Source organism: Artemia sp. Qi Xiang Cuo, chromosome 18 (genome assembly GCF_049724085.1).
Source record: "Artemia sp. Qi Xiang Cuo chromosome 18, ASM4972408v1, whole genome shotgun sequence".
In the NCBI taxonomy this organism is placed as follows: domain Eukaryota; kingdom Metazoa; phylum Arthropoda; class Branchiopoda; order Anostraca; family Artemiidae; genus Artemia; species Artemia sp. Qi Xiang Cuo.
In genome coordinates this window covers 33,023,148-33,051,131 of record NC_142811.1, presented here as the reverse complement: position 1 = coordinate 33,051,131, position 27,984 = coordinate 33,023,148, and the positions used below count along the sequence as shown (strand labels likewise).

The 27,984-nt window shown below is 36.4% G+C and overlaps 1 protein-coding gene across 1 annotated transcript in view; it reads left to right on the top strand.

The window, feature by feature from the left end:
* Positions 1-27,984, top strand: part of Tsc1 (tuberous sclerosis 1 protein hamartin) — a 191,544-nt gene that overhangs the window by 73,611 nt on the left and 89,949 nt on the right. Inside the window, exon 11 of the mRNA XM_089103825.1 lies at positions 11,606-11,843. Coding sequence (XP_088959951.1) covers positions 11,606-11,843 — 238 coding nt within the window. The remainder of the gene's footprint in view (positions 1-11,605; positions 11,844-27,984) is intronic.

Genomic DNA, 27,984 nt, shown 5'->3' with positions numbered 1-27,984 from the left:
ACAAGAATAATTGGAGGATTTCTTTCGAGACTCAACGTCAATACCCAAATCCTTGGGGAGTATACTCATTTGCTGACCTTTTCAGAATAATTATCCTCAGTGTCTAATAGCTTTGATTCTTTTCAACGACCCTTATGTCTGCATCAGCAGAAATTGGATAGAAGATTATTCTTTTGAAATTTGAAAGAGATTCAGTAGTAACATTAAATGTTATTTTCTTCAAGTGAATTGTTGGTTAATATCTTAAAGAAAATTATGGATGCACTTTGCTTTTGAAGACGGGGTTTTAGGGCTTTAGGGTAAACATTGATTTTAGTTAGGGTTGAAAATGTTTGTTATAAGATTGCATCATAGGAATTGTTGGTGGAAAAATACTCACTTTAAAAAGGTTCCATGTTGTTTCTAAAAATGGATTTTTCTCCTATTGAGTTTTGAGGGGGAAAAGTTCGAGGTTCGGAGCATGAAATAATTCCGAGGCTGGCTTTTGGGAAAGACTGATTCTACTATCTGCTTTCCACATCAGAAGAATCATCCCCAGTCTTTCAATATCCTTCTCCCCTTTAACATTCCTTATTATAGATAGACTAGATCTTTGGTGCCAGGACCTTGTTAAGTGTTGAAGCAACTGTGACTCATGAGTCTCAGTTACGGAGAAACGCATGCAGTTATGTTTCACGGGAAAAGCTTGTAAGTTTCAGGAGCTTGACTGCTCCAGAAATAAGTTTTATGTGTACGAAGCAATGGTCAAATAGATATAGGGAAGCCTGATTTTTACGGACCTAACTATCTACATAGTAAATGATTTGATTGCTTATGTGACTTGTGCATACACTCCTGAAGGTTATTTCCAGTGGTTATAGACCGTCCGTAAAACGGACAGTGTACAGATGTAAAACCGCAACATGATCATACCTTGAAATAAGATCCAGAAGCTCATATGGCATTGCTTTAAGCAGCAAATGCTTTATAAGCTATCTGATGTAACTAGAACATCTAAAGGTGAAACTAAATCCCTAGCTGCCATGACCACATCTAGTGAATCTGATAAGTGCTTCTTATGTGCCGTAACTGTTGCTTTTGTCCAGGTTAGTCTGAATTTGTCCCGTCCACTTAGTAATTAGGCTAATGAAAGGACACTTCTATCCTCCTTGCAGAAAGTGGATAAGGTGTAAACTCTGTACATTTACAGCTATAAAAGTTGCTCTTACTTTGCAGTTTTTTTTGTATGTGTGTGTGTGTGTGTGCGGGGGGGGGGGGGTTAGGTCCCTGATAGATGGGCTGATAACGAGAAATTAGCAACTATTTTCTTGCCCTCTTCCTAGGTTGAACCGGATATGGACTTTAAAAGGCGTAACTAGTACTTTATTTGTTACTTATAACTGAGTTTCGTTGAGATTTTACAACCTCTGAGGGTTGATATCCTTATGTCTAGAATATATCCTCCTCTCCCTTTCTCCCTAAGAGGTTAGACATTTCCCAAACCTTGTAGGATTCAGATAGGACTCAAGCTGTTACTTCGCGTTCATTTTGCTTAAGATCTAAAAATTTCTTCTGGAAGATGACCCGAGGACAGAACTGTATGAGCCCTATTCTCTCCCCCAACCCATACAGAAAACGAATTGGGTTATCATTCCCAAAGTGCATGACTAGGAAACTAGTTTTCTATTACGACAAAACCTGGTTGATATTTGACAACCTTTTCTTGTAGAAGTACCGATGCCATGCAGGGATAAATCCCTCCTCTTATTTGTTATATTTTTTTTTATTTTTTTTAAATCCCACCTCCTCTCCTCTCAGTGACGACAAATTTTATATTCAAAATACATCTAATTTTAACTTTAGACGTCACCTACTCTTTTTTTATTAATTAGTAGCCGACCTGGACACACTTCAAGTCACCATATACTACCAAAAACACTCAAAAAAAAAAAAAAAAAAAAAAAAAAATGCCATTCCCGTGAAAAAGGGCGTCCTCCCCCAACAGGAAGCCCTTCACACGGTGGCTATCTCTTACCATACCTCTAAACTCTTCCAGATGGTGACCCTACGTGTCTCCTACAAAACAAATAATAATAATAAAACAAATCAACCAAATTATTTATCAGTATAACTTTCTTTTACAAAAAAATACACCAACATATTTACAAATTGCAAAGACCTCAAAGAAAGTTATAATGATACTACTTTTCAACTTTATCTTTTCATTTTTCCCTTTTAACTATACTTCGCCTACTATTTAGTTCTAAAAACAAAACAAAAAACAAAATTAAAAACTCACAACGCTGTTTTACTCATTTCTACTCACACACACACACACTCTCACAACATATCTCCTCAAACATAACCTACCTCTTGCCAATAAACTCTTCAACCAACAACTCCATCCACTCAATATCCACTCTTTCTTTCCACCTTTCAGTTTCACTTAAACGCGCTATCATTCTCCTACAATCATAACCAAACCTTCTTAACTCAATCCCTTTTCTCTTCTTCCTTCTTTTCCATACATATTCATAAAATTTCATCACAATCAACACCACAGCTCGCTCTCTCCTCTCATTTCCAGGAATTTCTAAATTCAGTTTAATCAACCTTATCTTGTCTTCCTCAGTATTCCACATTACTCCACGATCTCTTAAGGCACTAAAACATTTATGTACAATTCCTTCATTATATTTACAATTGAAAAATTCGTGCTTCAGGCCATTTATCACTATTTCATCGCAAAGCTTGCACTTTGGACCTTCATCTTGAGTAAACGACTTACTCGATCTTGATGCGGCAGTATCTCATGAATAAACAGAAACATAAATTCCTTCATAAACTAACTATACGGTATACTATGCATTTTCTCAAACGATTACTTAAAATTCACAAATGCTTGTTTTCTTTTCAATCCCTCCTCCTTTGAACAGTCAGCTTATGTCTGGATACCCAAAACACAAAACTATGTCCCAATAAGTTTAGTTGAGGTCCAGTAAGCATTTCTGGTAGATATTCTGATGAAAAAAACTTGGGGACTCCCCTCTCCCCATATTTTGATCAAAATCAAAAGTTTTAGAAATAAAAAGTCTTTTCAAGTATGTAAAAAGCTTTTCTAGAATTATTTCAGCTAAAGGTCTATAAGAGAGCAATTCCTATCTCAGGATCTGGAAGAGATAGTTCCTTTCTCCATGTTTTCATTTTTGCACGAACCCTTAGAAGTTTACTTATGGAGCCCAAACATTCAATTTGTTGCTTTTTTTGTACTATTTAGCAGACTAGAACAACACTTTCTCTAGACATAACTGGAATTTTGCAGAGGCAAGAGAAAATTTTGTTCTCCGTTTAATGATCCCAACAATGGAGAAGATCTTAAATTTGTACCATTGATTGTCTCTGAGCTACAGGCCTCTAGTCCTGTGAAAACAAAGCGCGGTTTAGTCGCTTCTTTATATTAAATAATTAAAAAAAAAATTCGCCAAGACAAGTTTTTAAACGAAAAGTAAAGAGTTTCCTTTAGCCAAGAATGAGCAAAAATAAAGTCAAATAATCTTACAAGCGTAAAACTACCACAAATCACTATCAATAAATAAATGAAACTCAAAACGAACAGAAACTACAATAAATAGCCGATTGAAATCCAAACCAGCAAAACTTGAGTAGGGCTGATAACCATGCCTTCTCAAGACCAGAACACAATTTGCACTTTACTGAAAAAAAAACAACTACAAACAGATGACCGTGGATTGTCAGTTTAATTTGACATACTGATATTTGCTGCTTAAGGTTTTGATATTTTTTTTTGTTTATGAAAGTAAATAAGGTGAAAACGTTTGAAACGTATTTTGTTTTCAGTGAAGCGCAAATTGTGTTGTCTTGAGAAGGCATGGGGGTTATCAGCCCTACTCATGTTAATTTTTGCTGGCTTGGACTTGCTGGCTGAATCTTAAAAAGGGCACTAGAACTTCTGATTACCATTCCAATGAGCCCCCTCCAAAGTTGACACAATCACTTTTTCTATATATACCTTGTATGCCCCCAGGGCATAACTTACAACCCTTGCTCTGAGGATTGTGAGGGGGTTGTCGTCCTCAAATACATAATTTCCAGAACGTTCAACTACGTTGAACAAAATGGCCATCTCAAAATTTTTATTGGCTGTGTTTGGGGAAGTGGTGGGGGTGGGGGGGGGGTTAGTTGCCCTCCAATCACATTTGAATATTAAAAAGAGCACTAGCCTTTTAAATTTCCAATTGAATGAGCCCTTTTCAAAGTTTCTACGACAACTCCTTCGATACGAAGTGCCCTGATCTAAACAAATAATATATTATGCCCACATCGCTCTTTACTTAGATGATTTATCTTTACCCTTATCCACAGGCTTTCTTGAGTGTCAACAAACCAAAACGCACTTAGATTTGTTTTGATTTTTGACTGCCGAAAATGATTGCCTTAGTTCCTTTTAACGTGCTTAATTCAATGGAAGCTGATCAAGAATCCAAAAGTCTTGAATCATTTTCAAAGATAAGTCTAGGGTTTACCTGGACACTATGCCAAACTCTCTTTAGGAAATATTTTAACCTTATTCTTACAATTACAATTTGTTTCTGAGTGGGTTTGCCCCGAATTGGCTGTTTCCATTCAAAAAAAGGAGAAAAAAACTATGAAATATTTATATTGCTGGCTTTCTTCATGTTATGTCGATCATCTGGTGAGAAACAATTTTTTTGTGTTAATCACTCTTCAGCATTATTACATTCGGGTTATTTGTTTTCAAACCGATATTGAAGAATTTTGTTATGAAATTCAGAAAATTAAGATTTGTTCAACTGCTTTGACAGTAAAAGCATGATTACTATTTTTCGCTAGGATGTTTTGGCTTCTGAATGGTTCAATCCTACTACAGCAAGAATTATTTTCCTATTTTAGCTTAGAACATGACAACCCCAGTTGTGTACCCATTATCGAAAAATTAAATGAGAAAAACGGGTTTTAATTTCAACAAAGCAGTGAACAAATATAAAAACAAAACAACACTTTAATTAAAAAAAAATCCGAATATTTCGGTCCTACATTCGGGAGCCTTTCTCAACGGAAAAAATAGCAAAAAAAAGAGAAAAATATAAAGTAAGAGAAAAAAAGAGTTAAAAAAAAAAAAACACACACACAAAAACCGACAACTACACACAGGAAAAGAAAAAAATTAAACCATAAGAATAAAACCAAAGCGAACGTCTATAGTGAAAACAATGGGTCACTCTCCTGAACATTGCGTGGATAAGTGGAAAAATTATAAATAAACTTCCAGCACTGATGTCACTACATAAGAATAAAACCAAAGCGAATCTATAGTGAAAACGATGGGTCACTCTCCTTTCAACATACAGTGGATAGATGGGAATATTATAAACAAACTTCCAGCACTGATGTTACTACATAAGAATAAAACCAAAGTGAATGTCTATAGTGAAAACAATAGGTCACTCTCCTCTCAACATTCAGTAGATCCACTGAATGTTGAGAGGAGAGTCGCTTATTGTTTTCACTATAGACATTCGCTTTGGTTTATTCTAATGGAGTAAATTCAGTGCTGGAAGTTTGTTTATGATGTGAGTTGTTCTTACTTATTTATTTTTTTATTTTCGTTTGTTTAGTTGACTTTTTTTGGATTTTTTTGTGTTATTTTTAAAAGCAACTGGTTTTCCCCCCCTATTTAATTTTTTTTTACTTTGTTTTCGTTGAGAAAGGCTCCCGGACGTGGGGCCAAAGTATTCGAATTTTTTTTTTTAAATTAAAGTGTTGTTTTGTTTTTATTTTTTGTTGTAATTGCAGCTTTAATTGCTGCTATTAATTATGTAGCTGTAGTTGCCCATTGCTTTCATGTTAATTAAAAGTTTTCTAAAGAAAAGTAAAGAAATCTACAAGAACTCAAACTCAAAACGACCAGAAATTACTGTTAAAGAACAAATGAAAAAAAAAACAACATACAACAGGAACTAATTTACATGAATAAAAATATCTTAAAACGAGTAAAGCTTTAAAATGAACATACAAATCAAGCTTAAAACGAACAAAACTATGTTTCTATTGAAGCATAAAAGAAACCCGAAACGAACAGAAATCGATTGAACAATCATAGCTAATAAACATACAATAGGTACTAATGTAAATGAGTAAATAAATCTTAAAACGAGTGAAACTTATATTGAATATGCAAATCAAGCTTGAAACGAACAAAAATCTTTACAAACAAGATTTTGGGTTTTGCCTCCTTCTCTCACTGAAAAGTCTAAAACCTACTGCGTCATTGGTGCTTTACTGAAAACTATATGTGTCTTGAACAGTCTTGAAAAGTACAAATAAAATCAAACTGGATGTTTGATATGTAATGCTATTAATTGTTTAAAGATTTTACTATTAATTGTTTAAAGATTTTACTTCACTGTAATTTTTTTTTATTTTCAATGCTGCAATAACTGGAAAAGCAAATATTTGTAATATTTTGAAGCACCAATGGCGTAGTAGGCTTTATACTTTTACCGTTAGGGAAGGGGGCAGTATCTAAACTCTTGTTTGTAGTGAAACTGTATTTGTTCTTAAAAGTCTTGGAAAAAAACTAATAAAATTAAACTGAATATTTGATATATAATGATATTATTTACTAAACGCTCATCGGGTCAAAATTTAGTTTTAATTTAATCTTTATGTTTATTTTCAACGTTGCAATAATCACCAAAGAAAATATTTGTAATATAATTCGTTTTCAGTAAAGCGCCAATGACGCAGTAGGTTTATACTTTTACAGTGAGAGAAGGAGGCAAAACCCAAACTCTTGTTTGTAGAGATTTTGGTTCTTTTCAAGCTTGATTTGCATATTCAATTTAAGTTTCACTCGTTTTAAGATTTATTTACTTATTTACATTATTACCTATTGTATGTTTGTTTGCTACGATTGTTTATTTAATTTCTGTTGGTTTTAGGTTTCATTTATGCTTCAATAGCAAAATATTTTTGTTCGTTTTAAGCTTGATTTGCATGTTCAACTTAAGCTTTACTCGTTTTAAGATATGTTTATTCATTTATATTAGTACCTGCTGCATGTTTTTTGTTATGATTGTTTATTTAATTTCTGTTCGTTTTGAATTTCATTTATTTTTTAATAGTAATTTCTGGTCGTTTTAAGTTTGAGTTATTGTAGGTTTATTTACTTTTCTTTAGAAAACTTTTAATTAACATGAAAACAATGGGCAATTAACGCTACATAATTAATGACAGCAATTACAGCTGCAATTACAACAAAAAATAAGAACAAAACCACACTTTAATTAAAAAAAATAAATCCGAATACTTTGGTCCCACGTCTGGAAGCCTTTCTCAACGAAAACAAAGTAGAACAAGATAAAAAAAACAAACACAAGAAGAACAAGATAAAAAACCCAACTAAAACTAAAAACAAATAAAACCACCGCCAAAAATATACAATTGGCGCAAACTAATCCACGCAGGGAATAGATGCTATTAGATTTAGTTCTGTGAGAACACTAAAGCAACTGAGATAAAAATAAAATAACGAAATTACATTAATTATTCTGTTGTGAAATCCTCTTGTTGGCTATGATTGTTTATTTAATTTCTGTTCGTTTTGAGTTTCATTTATTTTTTAATAGTAATTTCTGGTCTTTTTGAGTTTGAGTTCTTGTAGATTTCAATCTCGCTTGATTTCAAGTTCAATATGGCCTTTACTTTTCTTTAGAAAACTCCTTTGTCGGAACGTTTTTTTCTAATTAATTTCTGTCCGTTTTTGATTGCCAAAGTTCCTAGTTTTTCAAAATTCCCTATTTCAAAATAATTTTTTATACCAAAATAAATTAATAGTTTTGGCAAGAACTAATAAAATTAAACTGAATATTTGATATATAATTATGTTAACTAATGAAAGCTCACCAGCTCAAGATTTTGTTTCACCCAGGGCCGGATTTATATATTTGACGCTTCTAGGCGCAAGAGTTTTTGCCACTCCGTTTTTGCAAGATTTTCATGGAAATCCCAAAACTTTGGGAATAGTGAAAGCCGCAGGGCCTAGTGGTTCTATTGGTAAATCCTGGTCTGGTTTCATTGCAATTTTTGTTTTATTTTCAATGTTGTAATAAGTAAAAAAATTGAATTGGTAATAATTTTTTAATTTTTACAGTGTGTAAAAAGTTTTTTTTAATTAATTTTGCTTCGTTTTTTGATTTCAAAAAGTTTCAAGTTTAAAAAAAATCCTTATTTCAAATTAAGATTTTTTTTAACGTTAAACTTTCATCAAAGTATCAAAACTAGTATCAAAGTAACAATATCAAAGTACAAAAGTATCAAGGTAAAGAAAGCATCAAAGTAAACAAGGTATCAAAGTAAACAAAGCATCAAAGTAACAATAAGCAATTTGCATAGCTTACAGCCCTTGCACCGTAAATCGGAGTTACCAAGTAAATCACTAAATCCAAGTATCAAAGTAAACCGAGTTCAAAGTAAGAATGATTAAGTTCCGTAGCCTAGAGCCATTTCCCCGGGGTTGGGAGGGGGTGGGCGTTTTACCCCAGAAACATAGGTATTTGACCTTTAAACTATTTTGAACAAAATGGCTATCTCAATATTTTGACCGGATGCGCTTTGGGAAAGTGGGATGTGGGCTAGTCGCCCATTGATCCCTTTTGACTTTTAAGAAGTGAACTACAATTTTCAATTTTCAACCAAATGAGCCCTCTCTGAAGTTAATACGAGCATCTTTTCCATAAGAACCATATACTTATATTACATACAACGCCTGCTCTGGGCCATAACTTACAACGCCTGCCCTGGGGAGTTGTGTTAACCGGAGATTTTGTTATCTGACATTTGAACTATTTTAAACAAAATGGCTATCTCACAGTTTTTATCGGATGGGTTTGGGGAAAAAGGTCGTCGGGGGGGGGGGGGCTAGTTGCCCTCGTATCTCTTTTGACTCTTAAACAGTGAACTAGAACTTTAAATGTCCAATCAAATGAGCCCTCTCTGAAGTTTATACGAGCACCATTTCGATAAGAACCATATATGCCCCCAGGGCATAACTTACAACGCCTGCCCTCGGGCCCTGGGGGGTTGTGTAGCCATCGGAGTTTTTGTTATCTGACCTTTTAACTATTTTTAACAAAATGGCTATCTTAAAATTTTATCTAATGCATTTGTAGAAAAAGGGTGTAAGGGGGGAAGGGGCTAGTTGCCTTCCGATCTCTTTTTACTCTTAAAAAGTGAACTAGAACTTTAAAATTTTAATCAAATGAGTTGCCCTTCGATCACTTTTTACTCTTAAAAAGGGCACTATAACTTCCGATTTTCAATCGAATGATCCCCCACTGAAGTTTATGCGACGCCCCATGCCACATGAAGTGCCTCTGGGAAAAAAAAAATAATAACAATAAAACATTGGAGCCGTATGGCGTTCACCATGGGCAACGCTATAAGCGTTGCCTCTGATAGGCTTTATTATTGGGAAGGTGGACATGATTGATTCTGGATGTCTGAAAAGGCCAAAGATACTAAGTTGAAACCTCTAGGACATGTTGACGGAATTCTTGAACTAAATCAATGCACATTATGTACATCCAGGTTGTCAAAAGGGCGTATCAACAATATCTCAGGAACGACCAAGGGTATTAAGTTGAAATCTTCAGGTGATATCGAGACGGGTTTTTGAAGTAAATAAAAAATACTATGTACATGTAGTTTGTCAAAAGAGCGGTATCCGCAATATCTCAGGGAAGGCCAAGGGTATTAAGTTGAAACTTCCATTGAATGCCGAGGAGGATGTTGAATTAAACCAAAAGACACTAACTGCATCAATATTGTCAAAAGAGGATACCTTTTTATCTCAGGAACAGATAAAGGTATTAAGTTGAAACTTTCAGGGAATGCTGAGGAAGATATTGAACTAAATCAAAAGACAATGTTGCATCCAGGTTTTCAAAGGGGCGTACATCCAGGTTCCATTGATTCTTGACGACCGATTTTTATTTTTTGTAAAACAAAATAGAATTCTTTTTAATAAGCGAGCTAAAAATGCATTTATTTCAACAAATATTCAGTTAAAACAAATTATGCACTACGAATCTTATAACAACTGATAAATCAATATTCGTCCTTGTTCAAGGTTGTAACAAGATTTGGTTCAGAATCCCCTTTGTCCTATAGAAGGTCACAATTTATGCAGGCTTTCAATCCATTTATTTGAATAATATTCCCGCTCCTCATCCATCCAAATTTCTACAGTAAAACTATTATTAAAATGTGTGACCAAATTGTGTCCAAAATAGAAATAGCAAGTTAGAATCTTAATTCTTAGGGAAAAAACGACAAAACTTTACGAAAACTCCTTTGATTAACCAAGAAGAAAAATGTCAATTAAAAAAAATATTAATTTAAATAATTAATTAATAAAAAAAAATAAATTCAAAAATAATAAAGACCTACATTGAACCAATGACGACCAATAATAAAGTCAAATACTAATTCAGTCTTAAAATGACTAGAAATTGCTATCAATGAATGATTGAGACCAAAAATGAGCAAAAATTACTATAAAAAGGAGTTGAGCTAACTCCCCTTAAGTCGTTCAAAGGCCAGAGTGTCATTAGTGTTTAGGATGTCGAAGAGGATATTTTTTTTATTGAATTGGCTCTCGATAAGCCTTATTGTTAGTGCTCCATGACTGAGGAAATCACAAAAGATATCTCAAAGAGGGAAAGTTTCAGCTGTATTAAATGGTCACTATAGTTGGTCAAATTTCAAATCCTCTTGCTTTCATGGAATATACTCGTAAATGCTTAATTTTGGTTCAGAGAAACAGTGGTTGCTTACCGAAGCACTTTTTTTTCGCTTTTTCAGGCCTGTGTTTAAAAAATTATTTCCTGAAGAAAAAGCACTCTTTTTTTAATACTTCTGGCGATATTCAAAACAAATGCTATGTATGAACTGTTGAGTTTCAAAACATGTTAAGTCTTTCTTTATGTTTGTAAAGGATCGTTATTCCACCAGATAGCTACGCAGGAATTTTTTAGCGTGTGAGGGATTTGAAATATAAAACAAAACAAAACTGGGTGAATGTAATTTTTTTTTTAAGACACAGTTGATTTTGTGCAGTTTTGCTTACATTTGTGCGAATCTGTGAATCACCAAGGCTCGAATTCAATTTGATTATGGTTTCAGAAAAGAAAAGGTAAAAAATTCTATAGTTGGCCGTGCCCTTCTCCCTTCCCTCCCAAAATCCTGGTCCTGCTGCTGAGAGGTAGAGGCCAAATTTTCCCTTACTACAGGTGCGTATACTATTCCAACATATATAGTTATATTTGTGAGCTAAGTGCTAATTTGTATGTTGTTTAAGATGCCTCATCATCATGCCTCAGTCAAGTATCCTCAGTTAATATCGGGAACGTACCATATTTATCTTAGAAAATTGCTTTTAAAATTGTTTACTGCTTGTATCCATTGTTATTAAAAGAAGCGAATTTAATTTTAGTCGCTTAACTTTTGCAGCCTATTCTGAAATTTATATAAGTTTTATTGCTAAGTCACCCCTTTGTCAATTTGTGAATGTCCTTGTTTCTAGTCCAATGATAAAGAAAGTGACGATTCTGATCAAAAAGAAGAAATTGTTGCTAAGAGGTTTCTTGAAGAAATAGCCGACGAAGACACATTAAGTTTTGTGGCTGGAGGCTCCTTCCCCGAGACAAAGCGGGAGTTTCCAAAGAGGAGGCTTAGATACCATAGTCATTGCTTCACTGGAAGCACATCTATGGGAGAGCCTGGAATCAAAAAGCAAAAGTCATTTTCTTCGCCAAGCATAAGTAAGTTGTTTTCTTTTATGCAATTCTCATATGTACATGAAACAAATTATATCTTACGTGGACGTAGTCAATAGGCTTATTACAATAGTCATCACGAAAACTAAGGTTGCTTTAAGTATGCTTTCAGACATAAAAAGGATTCAAGAATTTAATGGTTGTTTTTGTTCAATTGGTTAGCCACAGCTTACTTTGAAATCAGTTGGAATTACTTTAAAAGGAAATTGATCGTTAACTAGACAACACGGATGATTTCATCAAAACTTCGAATACCTGAAAAGTCAGTTTATGGAAAAATAAAAAACACATTAAACATGATGTCTTGCACGGACGAACAATAAAAAACAAAACAAACAGACTAAATAACTTTTTTTATAGAACACTTGTTTTTTTTTTACTAGGAAAAGGAGAATGAAATATCCCTTGAAATACCCCCTCAGTTCAGAATGACTAGTTTTACGTTGCCTAGGTTACGTGAAACTCTTGCAGAAACCATTGGTCAGCTTTGCTGACAAAAGTGCCATGAGAACAGGAATTTTTTCGTTGAAAAAAGAAGAAATCTTGACCCGTTCTTTAAAGTCGCAGAATAAGCGTTTCTTGCTAAAAACGACTTTGTTCTCTATTTCTTGGTATCCAATCAATCTTTTCACCTTGAAATCCACCTTCTATACACAAAACGTAATGCCTAATCAAATCTACGTAATAAAATTTTATAAAATTTCAAATCCAGCACGTGCAATCTATGGATACGTTGCTTTCCCTCAAAACATAACACATATTGTTCGATCTTGTCTATCTTATATGTCTATCACCGAGATTGCCACAGAAACACTTTCTCATAATTGCGAAATTACGCCATTGCGTTCCATCATACTTCACAACTGTAGCGTGGCCGCTTGTAGAGGCAGATTTCCTACTCCCCCCCCCATAGACTTCGAAAATGAATAAAAGTCTGAGGTATTCGCACTAGTATATAACCCCTCAGCCATGGAAACGAACATTTTTTATGACTCTTGTTTGAAGTCACTCAATTATTGGGGATTTTTCCTAAACGATGAAACTTTGAAACATTTACGTAAACAGTCTTAAATTTCTTAGACGAAATCTCCTTGGCTATAAGCTAGGCCTGTTCTTCTGACATTCTGTATCTTTGTCCCCTTAGTGCAAGGCGCTTTCTCTGTAAGTTTCAAGTGGAGCTGAACCCATTTGTTTCAGGATTTAGCTAATTTTTTACTGAGTCAGGACATAGCTTCCTTTTGCAAAAATTAATATTTTTACGAGAGGTCTCTGTTGATTCTGCCTCTTTCTTCGGTTTTTAGGCGTTCTAGAATGTATTGACTTCTTCCTGTCAATCCCGGAAGATCTAGGTTTTCAACTAGATATCAAATACCGTTAATCTCAGATAAATATATCCTACGTGTAGACTGAGAGACAAAATCCCAACCGAGTAATTTGGACGTAACTAGTATAATTTGAAAAAGAAAATGTTAATTATTATTGGATAAGATTCTATGATCGAGCTTGAGCCCGTTATGTTGTTTTTTGATTGTTTTTGTTTATTTGTCCATGTTGGGGTCTCTTCTTGTCCACTGCTTACCGGGCATTACTTTTTTTCTTTTTTTCTTCTGGCCTTACATGTTTTATTTTTGTCATCAATTTGTATCTATTTATTTTCTTTTTATAATGTTGATGAGTTCTATCCTTATGTTTACGTGCTCTGCTCTCCGTAAATGTTTTTTAACATTTACGTGCTCTGCTCTCCGTTGGGGCGTAATGTCATTTTGTTGTTGTGTTGCATCGAGTTGACTAAATAAATTCATTCAATTCGCTCATTCATTATCTAATTTGTTTTCGATTTGTATTCCAAGAATGAAGCTGATAGCCCTCGAAATTTCCGAAACAACGTATCTGATGAGCAGATGTTTGTTTAAAAAACGAATGCCATTTGCTTTGATGAGCTGATAAAAGATTAATAATCGGTGTTAAAAAAAATATCTGATCAAAAGCCAAAAAATGCCTTTGGAGGGAAGGGGCATAAACCGCGAAGCCGTAAGGAAAAGTGAGCAAAAGTTTTCAGTTTACTCATTCTTCACAAATATATTATATAGTAGTATAGTAGTATAGTAGTAGTATATGTAGCAGTACTATAGAATCGTACAAAAATTCAAATCTCTATAATTAGAGTTATAATTGGGTAGGAAAGGTTTTGTTTTAATAAAAAAAAAACAGAAATACATGTGATTAAAGAACTACCTATTGATGATATTCGTAGGGAGATTTAGGATGTTGTTTATTTTTGAACTTAATATTCTGCAAAAAACTAGCTTTTCTTTTTTTCTGTTAAATTTAGGTTTCTGAAATTGTTCCTTTTTCCACCAAGTGATGTAATTAAAGGGTTATTCAAGGCTTTTATATGGGGAAACTGTACTTAGAGAAAGTTGGTTTCTGAGACACAGTTGAAGTTTCTTTTAAGTGATTTCTGAGAAAATCTCACTAGTGTGTTTTTGTGGGATCAGTAGTGCCTCATTAACCTGTACTTTTGTATCGTACACTATACAATATATGTATGTTTTTACATGCAGCGGAGTTTCTAAGTGAGTTCTTGGTAAAAAAAAAAGTCACAACTGAAATTATATTATAAGTTGATTATGTAAGTTTTAATATTGTATTTTAATACATTAAACTGTTATAGTTTGAACCTCTACACATTCTTTGCTGCTATGATACGATCATATAATATTGGTGAATGATTTAACTTTAAAGATTGCGCTACCCATGGAGAGGAAAACCTTCGATCAATAGTTTGATAGCTTCGTAATTATTAATTGACCAAAAGTTTAAGATATTAATGTATAAATGAGACATTACCTAGCATGGTATTTTGAGCCTTACCGTTTTAAGGCTCAAAATACCCTCAGTGAGTCCTTAAAGAGCTAAATCTTTGCAAGATATTTAGTCTAGTAGAATAACAAGGGGATCATTGATTGCAGGAGATTCTCAAGAAAGTTAGTGTCTGTGAAGCAACTAACCCATTTTTTTTCAGAAAACTTGGCTTACCGATATAAAATTTTGCTAAACTTATAAGCTAATAAGGAGTGTTAATTTTTTTCTAAAATGAGAACTGCTTTGTATTTCGTTTGGCTGATATATCTAAATATCAATCATTTAACATTCTTTTACCAAAATTTTTCTTGAGGACGAGATAAGGGGGAAAAGGAAGAAATTATTTCTAACGTATCTAATCCCTTTTTTTTCAGGCATAAATTTAAAGAATAATAAAATATATTTTTTTAAACTACTAATTTTTGGCACCATTAATTACTTGACAATATGCCGACAGTCTTCGGAATTGGGTAATTACCATCTGTGTGGTTGTTTCGCCTCTGCAACAGACATACATTCGAAACAACGTTGCTTTCTATAATACTACTGTAACTACTACTACTAACAGTTCACTGCATCTCTAAGCCGCCTTAGAGATGTCGGAAAATTCCCCTGTCCCCTCCGTGGAAAATTCCCTACAGATAACATCCTCACTACGTAAAATTTTCCACTTGGGAAATCCTCCCCCCTTCCCGAAAGATTTCCGTATATTTTATAATAAAAAATATAATAACAATGGGCAAATTGGAAAAGGTTACTCCCCTTTCCCTATTGGCTGTGGGGTGTCATGTCACTTCATTGATTCATATACAGTGGTCTGTAACCGCCCATTATCTATTGTACATCGTCTACTAGGAAGCAGGGCCAGTGGATCTTTTTGTGAGTGGAGGAGAAGACTGAAACCTCAAGTGGCCTTAGGCCAACACAGCTACGCAGTCTCATCATCCACCCCAAGTCTATTCAAAGCCTAAATTTTTACCTTATCCTAAGAAGTTTAAATTTTCTTTACACCCTTCCTTATGATCTCTTTTGACTCCATTCGGGGACGACCTGCCTCTCGCTTGGCTCCAGATGGATGGCCGAAAAGAACAATCTTTGGCAATCTTCATCCTTCATCCGCAAAACGTGCCATAGCCATTTCATCCTTTCTCCCATTATAGCTCTATAAAGTGCGATAAAGTTGAAAATTGTTGTTTGACATATGATGAGTCAAACTGGTACTGAACACCATCCGGAGACTGAGATAAGATAACAAATGCTTCTAAGATACGGAACATTTGATCACCTTGTAATTATCCTTGGTAAAGATTTTGGCAATATCTAAAAGGGTTTAGAGCGGGTAGCTTGATATACATGCTAAGCTCAAGCTCTTTGGGTAGGCTCACAAACCCTTATAGCTTACAAGAGCCAAAAATATATTATTTGGGTATGTGCGGAGGAACTTTGTTCTAAGGGGGACGATGTAATCCAAGAAAAAAAAAAATAGGTGAACCATGTGGAGTCTCTTAAAATTATTGAAATGTTCGTAAAAATCTTAATATTTCACCGCGGAAGAGTGCATTGCCTGGAAAAAAAAAATCTTTGCGTATACGCCTGATAGCAGGGAAAAAACTTTAAACAATGAAGACGTATCAGGACTTTTAGTTTGGGACGCTTTTTGAAGGGTTCGTGGAGTTTATGATCCTCCACTCAATTATTAAAGGAAATTTATTAATTTTATTAATAAATTAAATATAGTTGGTTAATTAAAGAAATTGGCTGTTTCAATACATAATTGTAATAATATTTTCAAGGGCTTAGCGGGTGCAGCGTTTTCTTCGGGCAATTTTAGTTGTTGGATGTAATTGTTTAATGTGGTTTCGATGACTTTCTTAGGCACTTACTTTTTTTTTATCACAGGCTTCATGGCTCCATCACAAATGATGATTTGCCTCTAGTCCTGGTAGTTACCTCATTTTATAACACCAAGGTACTTGTTATACCTTCTCTTCAATGCGTCAAGGGAAGGAGTTTTCGGGATTACCTCTGCCGGCAATCTATTCCATGTGGCAGCCGATCTTCGGGCGAAACTTGTTTTCAGATATTCTTGGTGGGGAGCACCCTGCTCAAGGTAGTCTTGACCAGCTGTACTTCGGCGAGTTGATCGCAAGGGCTTTGCTTTTTCAGGAACGAGCTTCGATAGCTCCTCTTATGGAGGGTTATACAAGTACAGGGTTCGGACTCGCCTATAAATTCCAATAAATTCCTATATTTTAATGCAGTCCTATAAGATGCCTATATTTTGGCTAAAATCCTATTATTCCTATATTTTCGGCTGAAGAGCACCAAGAGCATTGCTCATGATGTTAAATTTTCACTGCTCGTTAAGTAAGCCAAGATGTGATTTTCTTTGCTTTTGACTCTGCTTGTAGAGTGCTGTCTTTCGGTGTAGATCGATAAGTAATTACAACAGTTGAGCTGTTTGAACTTAACTCATGCTTTGTGTGGGGATTAGTAAGCTGCTTCTGCCTGGGCTATGCCGTTGTGCTGACTTAGTAGCCTATTGTTTTGTTTTTTGTCATGTTGGGCCTGTCCGAAATGAGAGAAGATCAGTATACAGGCTAGCAGTCTCTGCTTAATGAGACTTTGAGTTCTTGCGACTTATGTGTTTCTTGGCTAAACGCTATAAAAGGCTGATGCGAATACGGCCCAGTTTCGGACATATCCACATTTTTTCTTTTTATGGCCTTTTAATCGTGGGATTCTATTTTGCAGATGATGCTTGGTAATTGAGTATGGAGCCTATCCAGTTTAATAGTTAATGAGTTGCTAAGACGGATTGAAGTGGTAGAAAAATTGGCAAATGGTGTAAGACTGGGAACGACCAGTACTCGTTCTTTTGCGAACTCTGCTTAAAAAATCTTGGCTGCACAGCTGTGGTTGCTCAGCTAAACCAATATGTGTGATCTGCAGACAAAAAGCTGCAGTTACTGCCCAACTACCTTCACTACAACTTCGTCTGACCAGGAAATGTTGAGGTAAGGAAACAATCAAGGAAAAACCATAAATTGGTATAAACACGTTGTGTGAGTGTAATGCCACCTATAAATCTTAGCTGAGATGGGCAGTTCAGATGGCACGGCGATACATAGCTCGTAACTATTTTGTCCATGTTGTTGTAACCTTTCTTGCAATGTTTCTCGGTAAGATGCCCGATGGAATATTCCTGTGTGCGAGGAAACTCACGTATCTGATCACCGATGCACTGCATCCTTACTGTAAGCAAATGCTTGTGAAGGACATTCAGTTATATTTTGTACTAGAATATGACGAGACAACCAACAACGTTGGTATGACAGAGTTACAGATACGTGTTCGATATTGGTCCTCATACGGGAACGAAATCCAGAGCAGACATTTATGCACAAGTTTTGTGGGCCACTCGACAAGTGATGACCTATATAGGAAGATTATGTCAGCTATTGAGCAGAATCAGCTGCCACTTGAAAAACTAATCACGCTTGGAAGTGACGGACCAGACGTCAACAAAAGCGTTTGGAACAAGTTCATGCTTTCATGAAGCATGTCCCAAGCCACTGGCTGTCGGCCATGCCCTCGCTAGAATCATGCAGCAGTGGCTAGCAATTTTAGAGTACTTCCTGAACTTCGTGCCGAGAGAGAAAAAACTGAAGAATCTTCTGTCCACTCCCAAATTTCTGAAGATTGTGGCTTATATCAAAAGTGTGACGATGAAGGCCCAACTCGAGCTTGTTCTAGCCTCAGCAGAACTGTTCATGAGTTTCACCCAACTGTTCCGGAAAGAAGAGCCTCTCATTCATGTTCTGCACTCAGAGATCAAAAGACTAGTTGTGACGCTTTGCGGACGGGTCTTTACTCCAGATTTTGTGACCGAGACTGAAAATTTCTCACCAGAAATGTTGAACCTTGCTGAAAAATTTGCAGAAAAGCCCATAATTTCAGAAAATGTGGAACGAGCTTTCGGTGAGAAAGCAATACTGAAAGACAAGGCCATTTTCTGTGTCAATGTGTGAAAACATTTTATTGCGGGTATTCGCCATATTGTGAGCAAATGTCCCCTGGAAAAGGATGGTTTTCTAGAGGCTTTACGCTGTTTGAATCCGATCAACATGAAGGATTCAAGAAGCATTGCAGACATAGCGGCTGTGGCACGCGAGATTGCGATTGGAGTAAGCTCAGACGTCGCCCAGGCTGAGTGGCTGCTTTTGCGAACGGAAACTGGACTCCGTGAGGACATTACTCGGATCGATCATTTTTGGAGCCATTACTTTGGACTGGTGAATGAGCGCGGGGACAGCAAGTACACGGAAATTACCAAGCTTATCAAAGCGGTGATGACGTTGTCGCATGGCAGCGCAGATGTTGAGCATGGGTTCTTGCGTTCGGGTAGGATTCTCTGTGAAGACCAGGCTTTGATGTCTGAACGTGTTCTGGATGCGAGACTCATGGTATATGACACGTTGAGGCTTTATGGAGGAAAACCAGAACGATTTGTCATTACAAAAGAGCTGTTGAATCTTGCACGTTCCGCACGGTCTTGGTATCAACAATATCTGGATGAAAAGAAAAAAGAAGAGCTATCCGAGAAGGAAGCAGCTTTCAAAGAGGACAGCAAGCGGAAGTTGAAGGAGGTCCACAACAAAAATAAAGAAATAGAAGACCTGGAAAGGAAAAGGATAAAACTTAGAGCATCGGAGCAAGAAAAGAGAACAGTAGCAGATACTTTACTTCAGGAAGCAACCGACAGAATGAAGAAGGCTGCCGAGTCCAAGAGTTCCATAGACATTGCCGTAGCTGTTTCTTTGCTCGAAGGAGCTGTGAGGTCCAGAACAAGTGAAAAAGAGCAGATGGTGGAATCTTCGAGAATGGAGCAGTCTCTTGCAAAGAGAAAAACTGACCTCATATCGAAATTGATGCCCAAGAAGCATCAAGAGTGATTACAAATATATGACCTGTATCATTCGATCTTTTCAAAAGAATTTGTATATTATTTTTTACTGTTTGCACTTTCTTTATTTGAAATAAAAAAAAATAAAATAAATCAATAAATGCATAAACTCGGGAAATGACGAATTTATGTGACCAGGCATCTCACGCCATCTACCACAGATCTGATCCCGAGGACTTCCGAATCCTATATTACGCCTATATTTGGGCCCGGGAAATCCTATAAAAACAGGACAGAGCCTATAATTTGAAACGAACCGACCTGTCCGAACCCTGCAAGTATTAGAAAACCGACATGGACGCCACATCGAAATGCTCCTGGATCAGCTGTGGGGTTTCAGCTTTCGTGCTGCCAGAGGTTGCTGCACGTACAGCTCTATTTTGAATATGTTGGAGTGGAGCGATGTGGCTTTTTGGTGCAACAGCGAAGAGAGGACATGCATAGTCCATGACAGGTCTGATGCACGAATTGAAAAGTGGCAGAATAGAATCATCAGGGAGAAGACTTTTGCATCTTAGGATAACTCCTAATTTAACTCACCTTTCTCTGAGGAGTTTTTTTTCTCTTGTTACAGAGTTTGTCAAGGGACCGAGACAAACACACAGGTACATAGCTCGCTTTGATTGCCTAAAGGCGAAAACGTCTATGAAGGAGTGGTTGAGAAGGATCTATGTTCGTTGTTCTAATAAATCTGAAAATATTTGCATCATTTCTTGCTGCATCATCATGTCAATGTCTGTTCATTTTGTATCATTTACCTTTAACATTTCTTGCATTAGCTGATTGAAAAAAGTAAACCCACGTTATTGACTCTCAAATTTACTGGAATCCAAAACTCATCTTTCGAATCTTTTTTATTAGAGTTGATTTAGTTTGTATACTTTTCAAATTTAATTCTGGGGGTTTTTGTTGGGAGGAGTGCAAGATCCGTTTTGAAGTTGTTTCTGCCAAAGCGTAAATTTTGGCTTCAGCGCATCCAAGAAAGGAACTTACACTTTGTGTTCTTTTCTGACATTGTAACTACACGCTCTTGCAAAAATCGATAAGTGAAATTTGGATTACACCAAAGTATTAAGGTGAATGTCGCTAAATTCATTGCAATGTTAATTTTCCTATGCTACGAAAAGAGATCTTGCTCTCTGACCCGACATACCAGCACAGTAAAATTTTGCACAAGTGATTTTTGGACAAGGATGTAAAATTTGGCCGTTTTCTTTTCTGATTTAATTCCTAGGAAATAGAAAAAAAATCTAATGTGAAACCAGGTCGATTTTTTGAAAAAAGGTCTGGAGCCAAAGAAATGGAAAATTTTAAGCAACCGAAAGCACTATAAATTCAAAAAAAAAATGTTAAATTAATTGGCCGGATTGAAAATTCTAGATTCTTTTAATTTATTCCTCCACGATTGCTTTTGTGGTAAGTTTCTCCTGTCTTACATAACCCTGTCTAACTCTGTTTCTACTGTCTTACATAACCCCACTTTACACCCCCTGAATGGAAACATACCTTAGGCTAGGACGGGTAATGCTTGCGTCAACTTGTCTTTAATTGGAGTTTGTCAGCTAAGAGAACTATATAAAAATGACCAGAAGAAAAAAGATGAACAAAGGATGGCTTAATCTAAAACAAATGCGGTAAGTACATAAATTATAAAACTATCAACATAGTTTTTTCATAGTTTGAAAAAGATCTTGAAGGAGCGGGCTCATGACAGATTTGGAGACCAATTTGGCAGAAGCAACGAAATACATTAAAAATTGAAAAGATTATATCCAAATATCGTATATGGAATAGGAAAGATCTTGTAAAAGAGATAATACACAAAGGCATACGCGTCGTAATTTTCTGGGCGGGGCTCTAAATCTCTTTGTCTCTCTCTCTCTCTCTCTCTCTCTCTCTCTCTCTCTCTCTCTCTCTCTCTCTCTCTCTCTCTATCTCTCTCTTTCTCTCTCTCTTTCTCTCTCTCTCTCTCTCTCTCTCTCTCTCTCTCTCTCTCTCTCTCTCTCTCTCTCTTGCTTTCCCTCTCTCTTCATTCTTCGGTAACAGTTTGTTATTTCATTTGTAAAAAAAAACTTTGTCATTTGATCCAGCCTCGGTCGCGTCTATTATTTTGTTTTTAATAATAAATGATTCTGAAATTGATCTACATAGTTTTTTATAAGGCCATTACTGAATTTATTGAATATATGAATCTTTTCGATATATTATTTAGATTACGTCTAAAAGAGTATATTCCATGTCGTGTATATGGAACACTGCAGCCTATATATAATTGAACACTGTATATCACTAATTATATATACAATGATATGGAACAAGAAAAATTGTGTAAAAGCGATAATAGACAAAGGCATACACGTCGTAAGTGGACTGGGGGGGGGGGGGGGTGGAGGTATTTAATCTATTTTGATGGTTAGCAAACTCTGAATTGAATTGCTACCATTAATGAATTAAATTAGATGGATTATGTAGTCTGAAAAAGTAAGAGACACCACGAAGAAGGCGCTAAGTATGAACTGTGGAGGGTACCAAAAAGGGGGGTGGTATAAAATTTATAGAATCTGGGAATCAGGAGGCCCTCCCACCCCCTCCCCCCAAAAAAATGCAAAATTTATCATCTTATTTTATAGGGTATGTCAAAATAGCAAAGCTTCGTCGAATCTCAGTATTTTTCATAGTTGAAAAACCCAGTAACTATGTTTTGAGGATAACACCACCCCCCACAGCCCCTGGGGGAAAAGTTTGCAAGTAAATAAATTTGTCCATCGTTTACCTAGAGTATTTCTTATTGGGAAGTAGACAGACATTTTTCGGGGAGGAGGGGAATTTTCTACGGGGATGATTTTCCGTGAAGGGAAGTTCCCGAGGGATGAAATTTCCAAGACAAATGTTGTACTGGGAGAATTTGGTCTCCGGAGAGAACTTTATGCGGGAGCACCTTTCTACTAGGGGGTGGGGTGTTTTCGGAAGAATTTTCCACAGAGGGTAATTTTCGGTGTAATTTTGAAAACGATCGGAAATGAAAGTTTTTCAAACAAAAGTGGACTAAGAAAAATTTTTCAGCCGGAATCGTTCGCAAGAAGTTTTTCGGGGGTAATTTCCAGCTAGAGTGGAATTGTCTGGAGGGAATTTTCCTGGTGGGGGGTATTTTATGTGGGAAAAAACTATATAAGGAGGGATTTCCCGTGAGGGGAAGGAATTTCCCATGGAGGGTGAAGCTGGATTCCCCGGCATTATTTAAAAAATATCAGAAATTAAATAAAAAAAAAAAACGGTTCTTCAATTGAAAGTGAGGAACAACATCAAAACTTAAGGCCAATCTCCTTCCCAACGTACCAATGGTATTGTTCCATAAGAGGAAAAATCGACAGAACTCGGAAACAGGAGCGAATTCCTGGATGAAAAATTTACTGTAGCTTCCTTAGACACTTATCCAAAAAATGGCCGTTGCAATTTTTCCATTTTTATTCTCTGAAATCTCTGAAATAGTGTCCGCTATTTGTTTCGTTTTTCTTTTGGTTTACGTACTAGGAATTGATTTTGATCTGATCTGAGTCAGAAATGCCTTAGAAAGAAGTAGAAAGCAACAGAATGTTGTAAAAAACATTGTCAAAAATACAAGTTCTGCAAAGCCTTATTTTGCTGAAGAAGACCCGTGGAAACATTTTCAGTGTCCTTTATAATCCTAAATTTTTCGGGTCTTTGTTTTCTGCTATAACCTCGTTGAAAGAGATCCTGGCGCCGTAGTAACCGAAAATCGAATTTATTCAATTTTCAAAAAAGTAAAACTAAAAATTCATTTTTCATCCTAACTCAAGATTAGTAACCTAGGAATAGGAAATTCCTATTTTAGGAAAGCACCAAAATTGGTGGACTTGTACTTTAAAACCTGCTCTTTAATTTATTATTACTCTATTATTTATTATTATCATTATATTATATTTATTATTATTCGTAAGTTTGTTGCAACAGACTGGTGTCGTATGAAAAGCTACATTCTAAGCTGAAAGAAGAAGCTTACCTACGATTAGGTCCATTTCATCCACTAGTGCGATTATTTTGATTTGCATTTGTTTTCTTTATTTTTAGTTCTGTAGTAAGAAAAGTTTTGTTTTGTATGTGTTTTTCTCTTTCTGTTTTGTTACTTCCCTTCTTGTTATCTAGTGGGTTAAAAATAAATTATTATTACAATTATTTGGTCCGATGACGTTAGCGAGATCTGTCCTCTGAGCACCGCTAGCGGCTCATGACGGTGTAAAAATAGAAAACATGTATTTTAGTAGAAAAGCACAGAGTTGGAATCATTCTGGGGGGTTTACAGACTCATTAATTCTGGAATAACCCATTTGACTGTTTTGAGCCACCATCTTGAGCCGATGGCTGAACCGGCGGCATAAAAAGCTTGCATCTTCAGTTTGTTCCTGTTATACAAGCAAATTGATAGTTTATTTGTTAGAAAAAGAGCTTGCATCAGAAAGCACACTAAAATAGGCCTACTGCCGCAGCTACTTTGAAAACGGGTTTGGTACTGGCAGCTCATATACACGTAGATGATGCAAAATTATGGTGACTGATGATTGAGTTTCATAATATGATTTTTTTTTTTTCAGGAAGAAAACACAAGGGAAGGACAATGGAAAAGGAACCAGTAAATCATGTTCGACTTATTCAGTAACAGAAGACTCCAGAGAAGAGGAGAATCTGGCACTTCTAAGCCCATGTGGTGCAGAACCGTCCGATAATGACATCGATATTTCAATAGTCCCAGATGTGAACTGCGTCGTAAACTTGCGTCTTTTTCTTCACGAACTGACGGTAGTGATTATGCATAAGACGAACTGCAAGAACGGGCAGACTAAACTTAAAGTGAATACAGTGAAGAATGTTGGACTCAAAACGGAGTTGACCATTGAATGCCTTTCATGTTGCTGGAAAAAACGAATACAAAGTGAGCCAGACTCCCCTATTACCACGGTGAAGGAATACCTAAGTAGCTTCGGTGCAAGCAAGTCGATGACCGTAAATGAAGGATATCAAAAGTTATATGGTGACGTGAATTTGAAGGCTGTCTGGGGTGTAATGGGCACTGGCGGAGGATATGCTTCACTTAGCGAAATATTAAGCGTGATAGGAGTGAAAATTATGTCACCGGGACTGTTTATGCGTATTGAAAGGCGATTAGGCACCGCATGGATTAATGCCCTAACTGATATCTTTATAGAAAATGGACATGAATCATTCCAATTAGCCATACGTCAATAAAGATACATTAACGACTCTTACTGGACAAAAGTGGTTTGTGATGGTGGGTGGAACAAACGCAGTAAAGGCCACGACTACACTGCGAAAGGCTGCGTGGCAGTGATCATCGACGCCTATACATATAAATTGCTATATGTAGGCATAATAAGTATTACTACGTTTGCTACAGTTCAGAGAAGGCTAAAAAGAGTCCCAAGAACCACCTCTGTTTTATGACCTATAAGGGGCCTTCAAAAAGCATGGAAACTGAAATTCTTGTCGAAGGTTTCCGTGCGAGCGAAGACATGCGCTACATCGGAGATGTGGACTCTAGCGTGTATTTCAAACTGAAGCAGGGTATTTCACATGGATCTCTCATCCAGAAAGAAGAATGTGCAAATCACGTAAAAAAAAATTACACTTTGTACCTTCACAACTTGGCCAAGGGGAACAGGGGTTTGCACGCAAAATTTTTACAACTGATGTCATTCAGAAGCTTACCAAGAACTTACGTGGCAGCATAAAGAACAACTCAGAGGACAACGGGACTGCTGGGAATCTCAAACAGCTATTACGGAGAGGTCCGACCATGTGTTTGGAAATCACACACATTGTGTCGCGGGCTGTGCCAAAAGAACTCAATTACCAGAAGGGAGTTAGGTAGAGGAACGCTGGAACATTTTCCTGAGAAAAGTTATAGAAGACGTCAGAGCAGGTGTCGAGAATGTAAGTCGTAAGGCGGATTTACTAAAGAATGACTCTAGAACCAACCTGGCAGAGTTATATGCCGGTTGCAGCAATGCTCATAGGTGGAAAACAGATAAGTCGTTTAAAACGTTGGTCATACCACGCACGAATTTACTGAGCGAGTCTCTCCTATTCATTAGGTCCTAAGTGGCATTTTATGACGTGGAAAAAAATGTTTGGTTTTAGCCCTTCTAAGACGACAAAAGATTACTGCACAAAGACTGCCAAGCTCCGGGCCCGGTCGAGAGTCAGTTTGAAGAGGCATTTCACTTCTATGGGAGGAAGGTACCAGGCAAAAAAGAAAAGTAACGGAAGTTATTCTAATGGTGACCAAGACTACGGGTTGGATTGCAACAAGCCTGATATGACTATCGAAGAACTGGAGACGGCAAAGGTTGCATATGTAGAACGTAACTTAAATCTGAATGAAACTGAGCTTCATCAGCTTCATGAAAAGACAAAAGAGCCGTCAAGGAACGATAATTGGCTTTATGAGAGAATAATTTGCATTACAAGCACTTATTTCCATAGAATCGTATCACGAAAAAACAGCAAGGAAACTCCCCCAATTATGAAAGTTATTTAGAATGGTGGGTACGGTTTTCAATCTGTGGCTATGCTTAGAGGTCTACAATTGGAGCCTGTTGCTCTTGCGGTATACGAGAGCAAATTAGGCAAGCCGATTGTAAAAGGGGAAGAAATGGGCCTTTTGATACACTCCAATTTTCAATATCTTGCCGCTTCTCTCGATGGCCGCTTGCTTGATGGCACACCAGTTGACGTAAAAACTGTAAACAATTACCCCCAGGGGAAGACAATCAGAGAAGCAGCTAATGAAAAACGCTTAGCAAAGAATTTTTTCTAGGTGCCTTTACATTCGGGATTGCAATTGAAGAAAAACCACAAGTATTATGGACAAATACGAGGAAAGCTCGAAATTACAAATCGAGACGAATGTCGTTTAGTCGTATTCCACAACGAGCACAACTGGGAAGTGGTGGTTTTTCCGTAATCGAGGGAATACTGATCTAGGATATTGCCTAAACTTGATCAGTTTTGGAATGAATCCTTGCTACCAGAAATCCTAGATTCAAGAATTTTAAGAAGCATGTCAATTAGAGAACCGCCATCAGTTCTAGCTGCTTTAAAAAATAAGTCTAACGGGCCTGCTGACCGTCCAGGTTTGAAGCGTAAAGAGAACACGGAGCCTGTTATTGCAAAAAAGATGCGCGTTCTCAAGCAAAAGAGGAATAATATGTAAGCAGAACACTGGAGCTATTCTGATAGTTTAGACTTGAGTTAAATCGACTGGTCTGACGATGAAAGTGAATGACAAGTGGCGACTTCGTAAACGCGACTGGTTATTTCGTGTTATATTATCATATAGTCGAATTGGATTGGTTCTTGGAAGTATAAATATAACCAATATATAACGTTTGCTTAGTGCCTTTGTATAGACTTTATATTTTTGTTTAAGCTCTACATTTTAGTTTGCCTTTTGATGTTTTTCTTATTGTATTTCATCATTTTTTTTATCTAGTCAGTGGTTTTGCCGATAAATAGCTTAGAAAAATCGTAAAAAAACATTAATTATTATTGACTTTTGGCTTGAATAGGCAAATACGGGTACTCTTGAACTCAGGGACCAAATACGTTTTTGGCAAATAGCGGGAGGACAGGTAAACGCATAGAAATTTTTTCAGAGGTGGAAATTTTTTTATAATTTTTTTCAAAATTTGAATAAAGTCTTAAAAATTTGAAAAAATTCAGATTTAAAAGAGGCCCGAATTTCCACCCCCCCCCCCCCCCTGCGTGCGTTTCTGAAGAAGAGATATAGCTTTCTACACTTTGTATAATCTTTTGCAACAAAAAAAAAACAAGAAATGGAGGTCGAGGATAAAACAATATTTGGCAGTGACTGGATCCCCCCTCCAAAAAAAAAAAACAACAATAATTCGGAAGCAAAATATAAGTCTAGCGGGCCTGCAGACCGTCCGGGTTTGAAGCGTAAAGAGAACCCAGAGTCATTTATTTCAAAAACCTTGCGCGTTCTCAAGAAAAAGAGGAATAATTGGGACGAAAAACAAGGGAGGGTTTGTTTTATTTTAGAAACATGTGAAATCGACTGGTCCCACGATGAAAGTGAATGACAAGCGGTGACTTCGTAAACGCGACTGGTTATTTTGTATCATATTATCATGTAGTCGAATTGGATTGGTTCTTGGAAGCATAAATATAACCAATATATAACGTTTGCTTAGTGCTTTTGTGTAGGCTCTATATTTTTGCGTAAACGAGGTTTGAGCC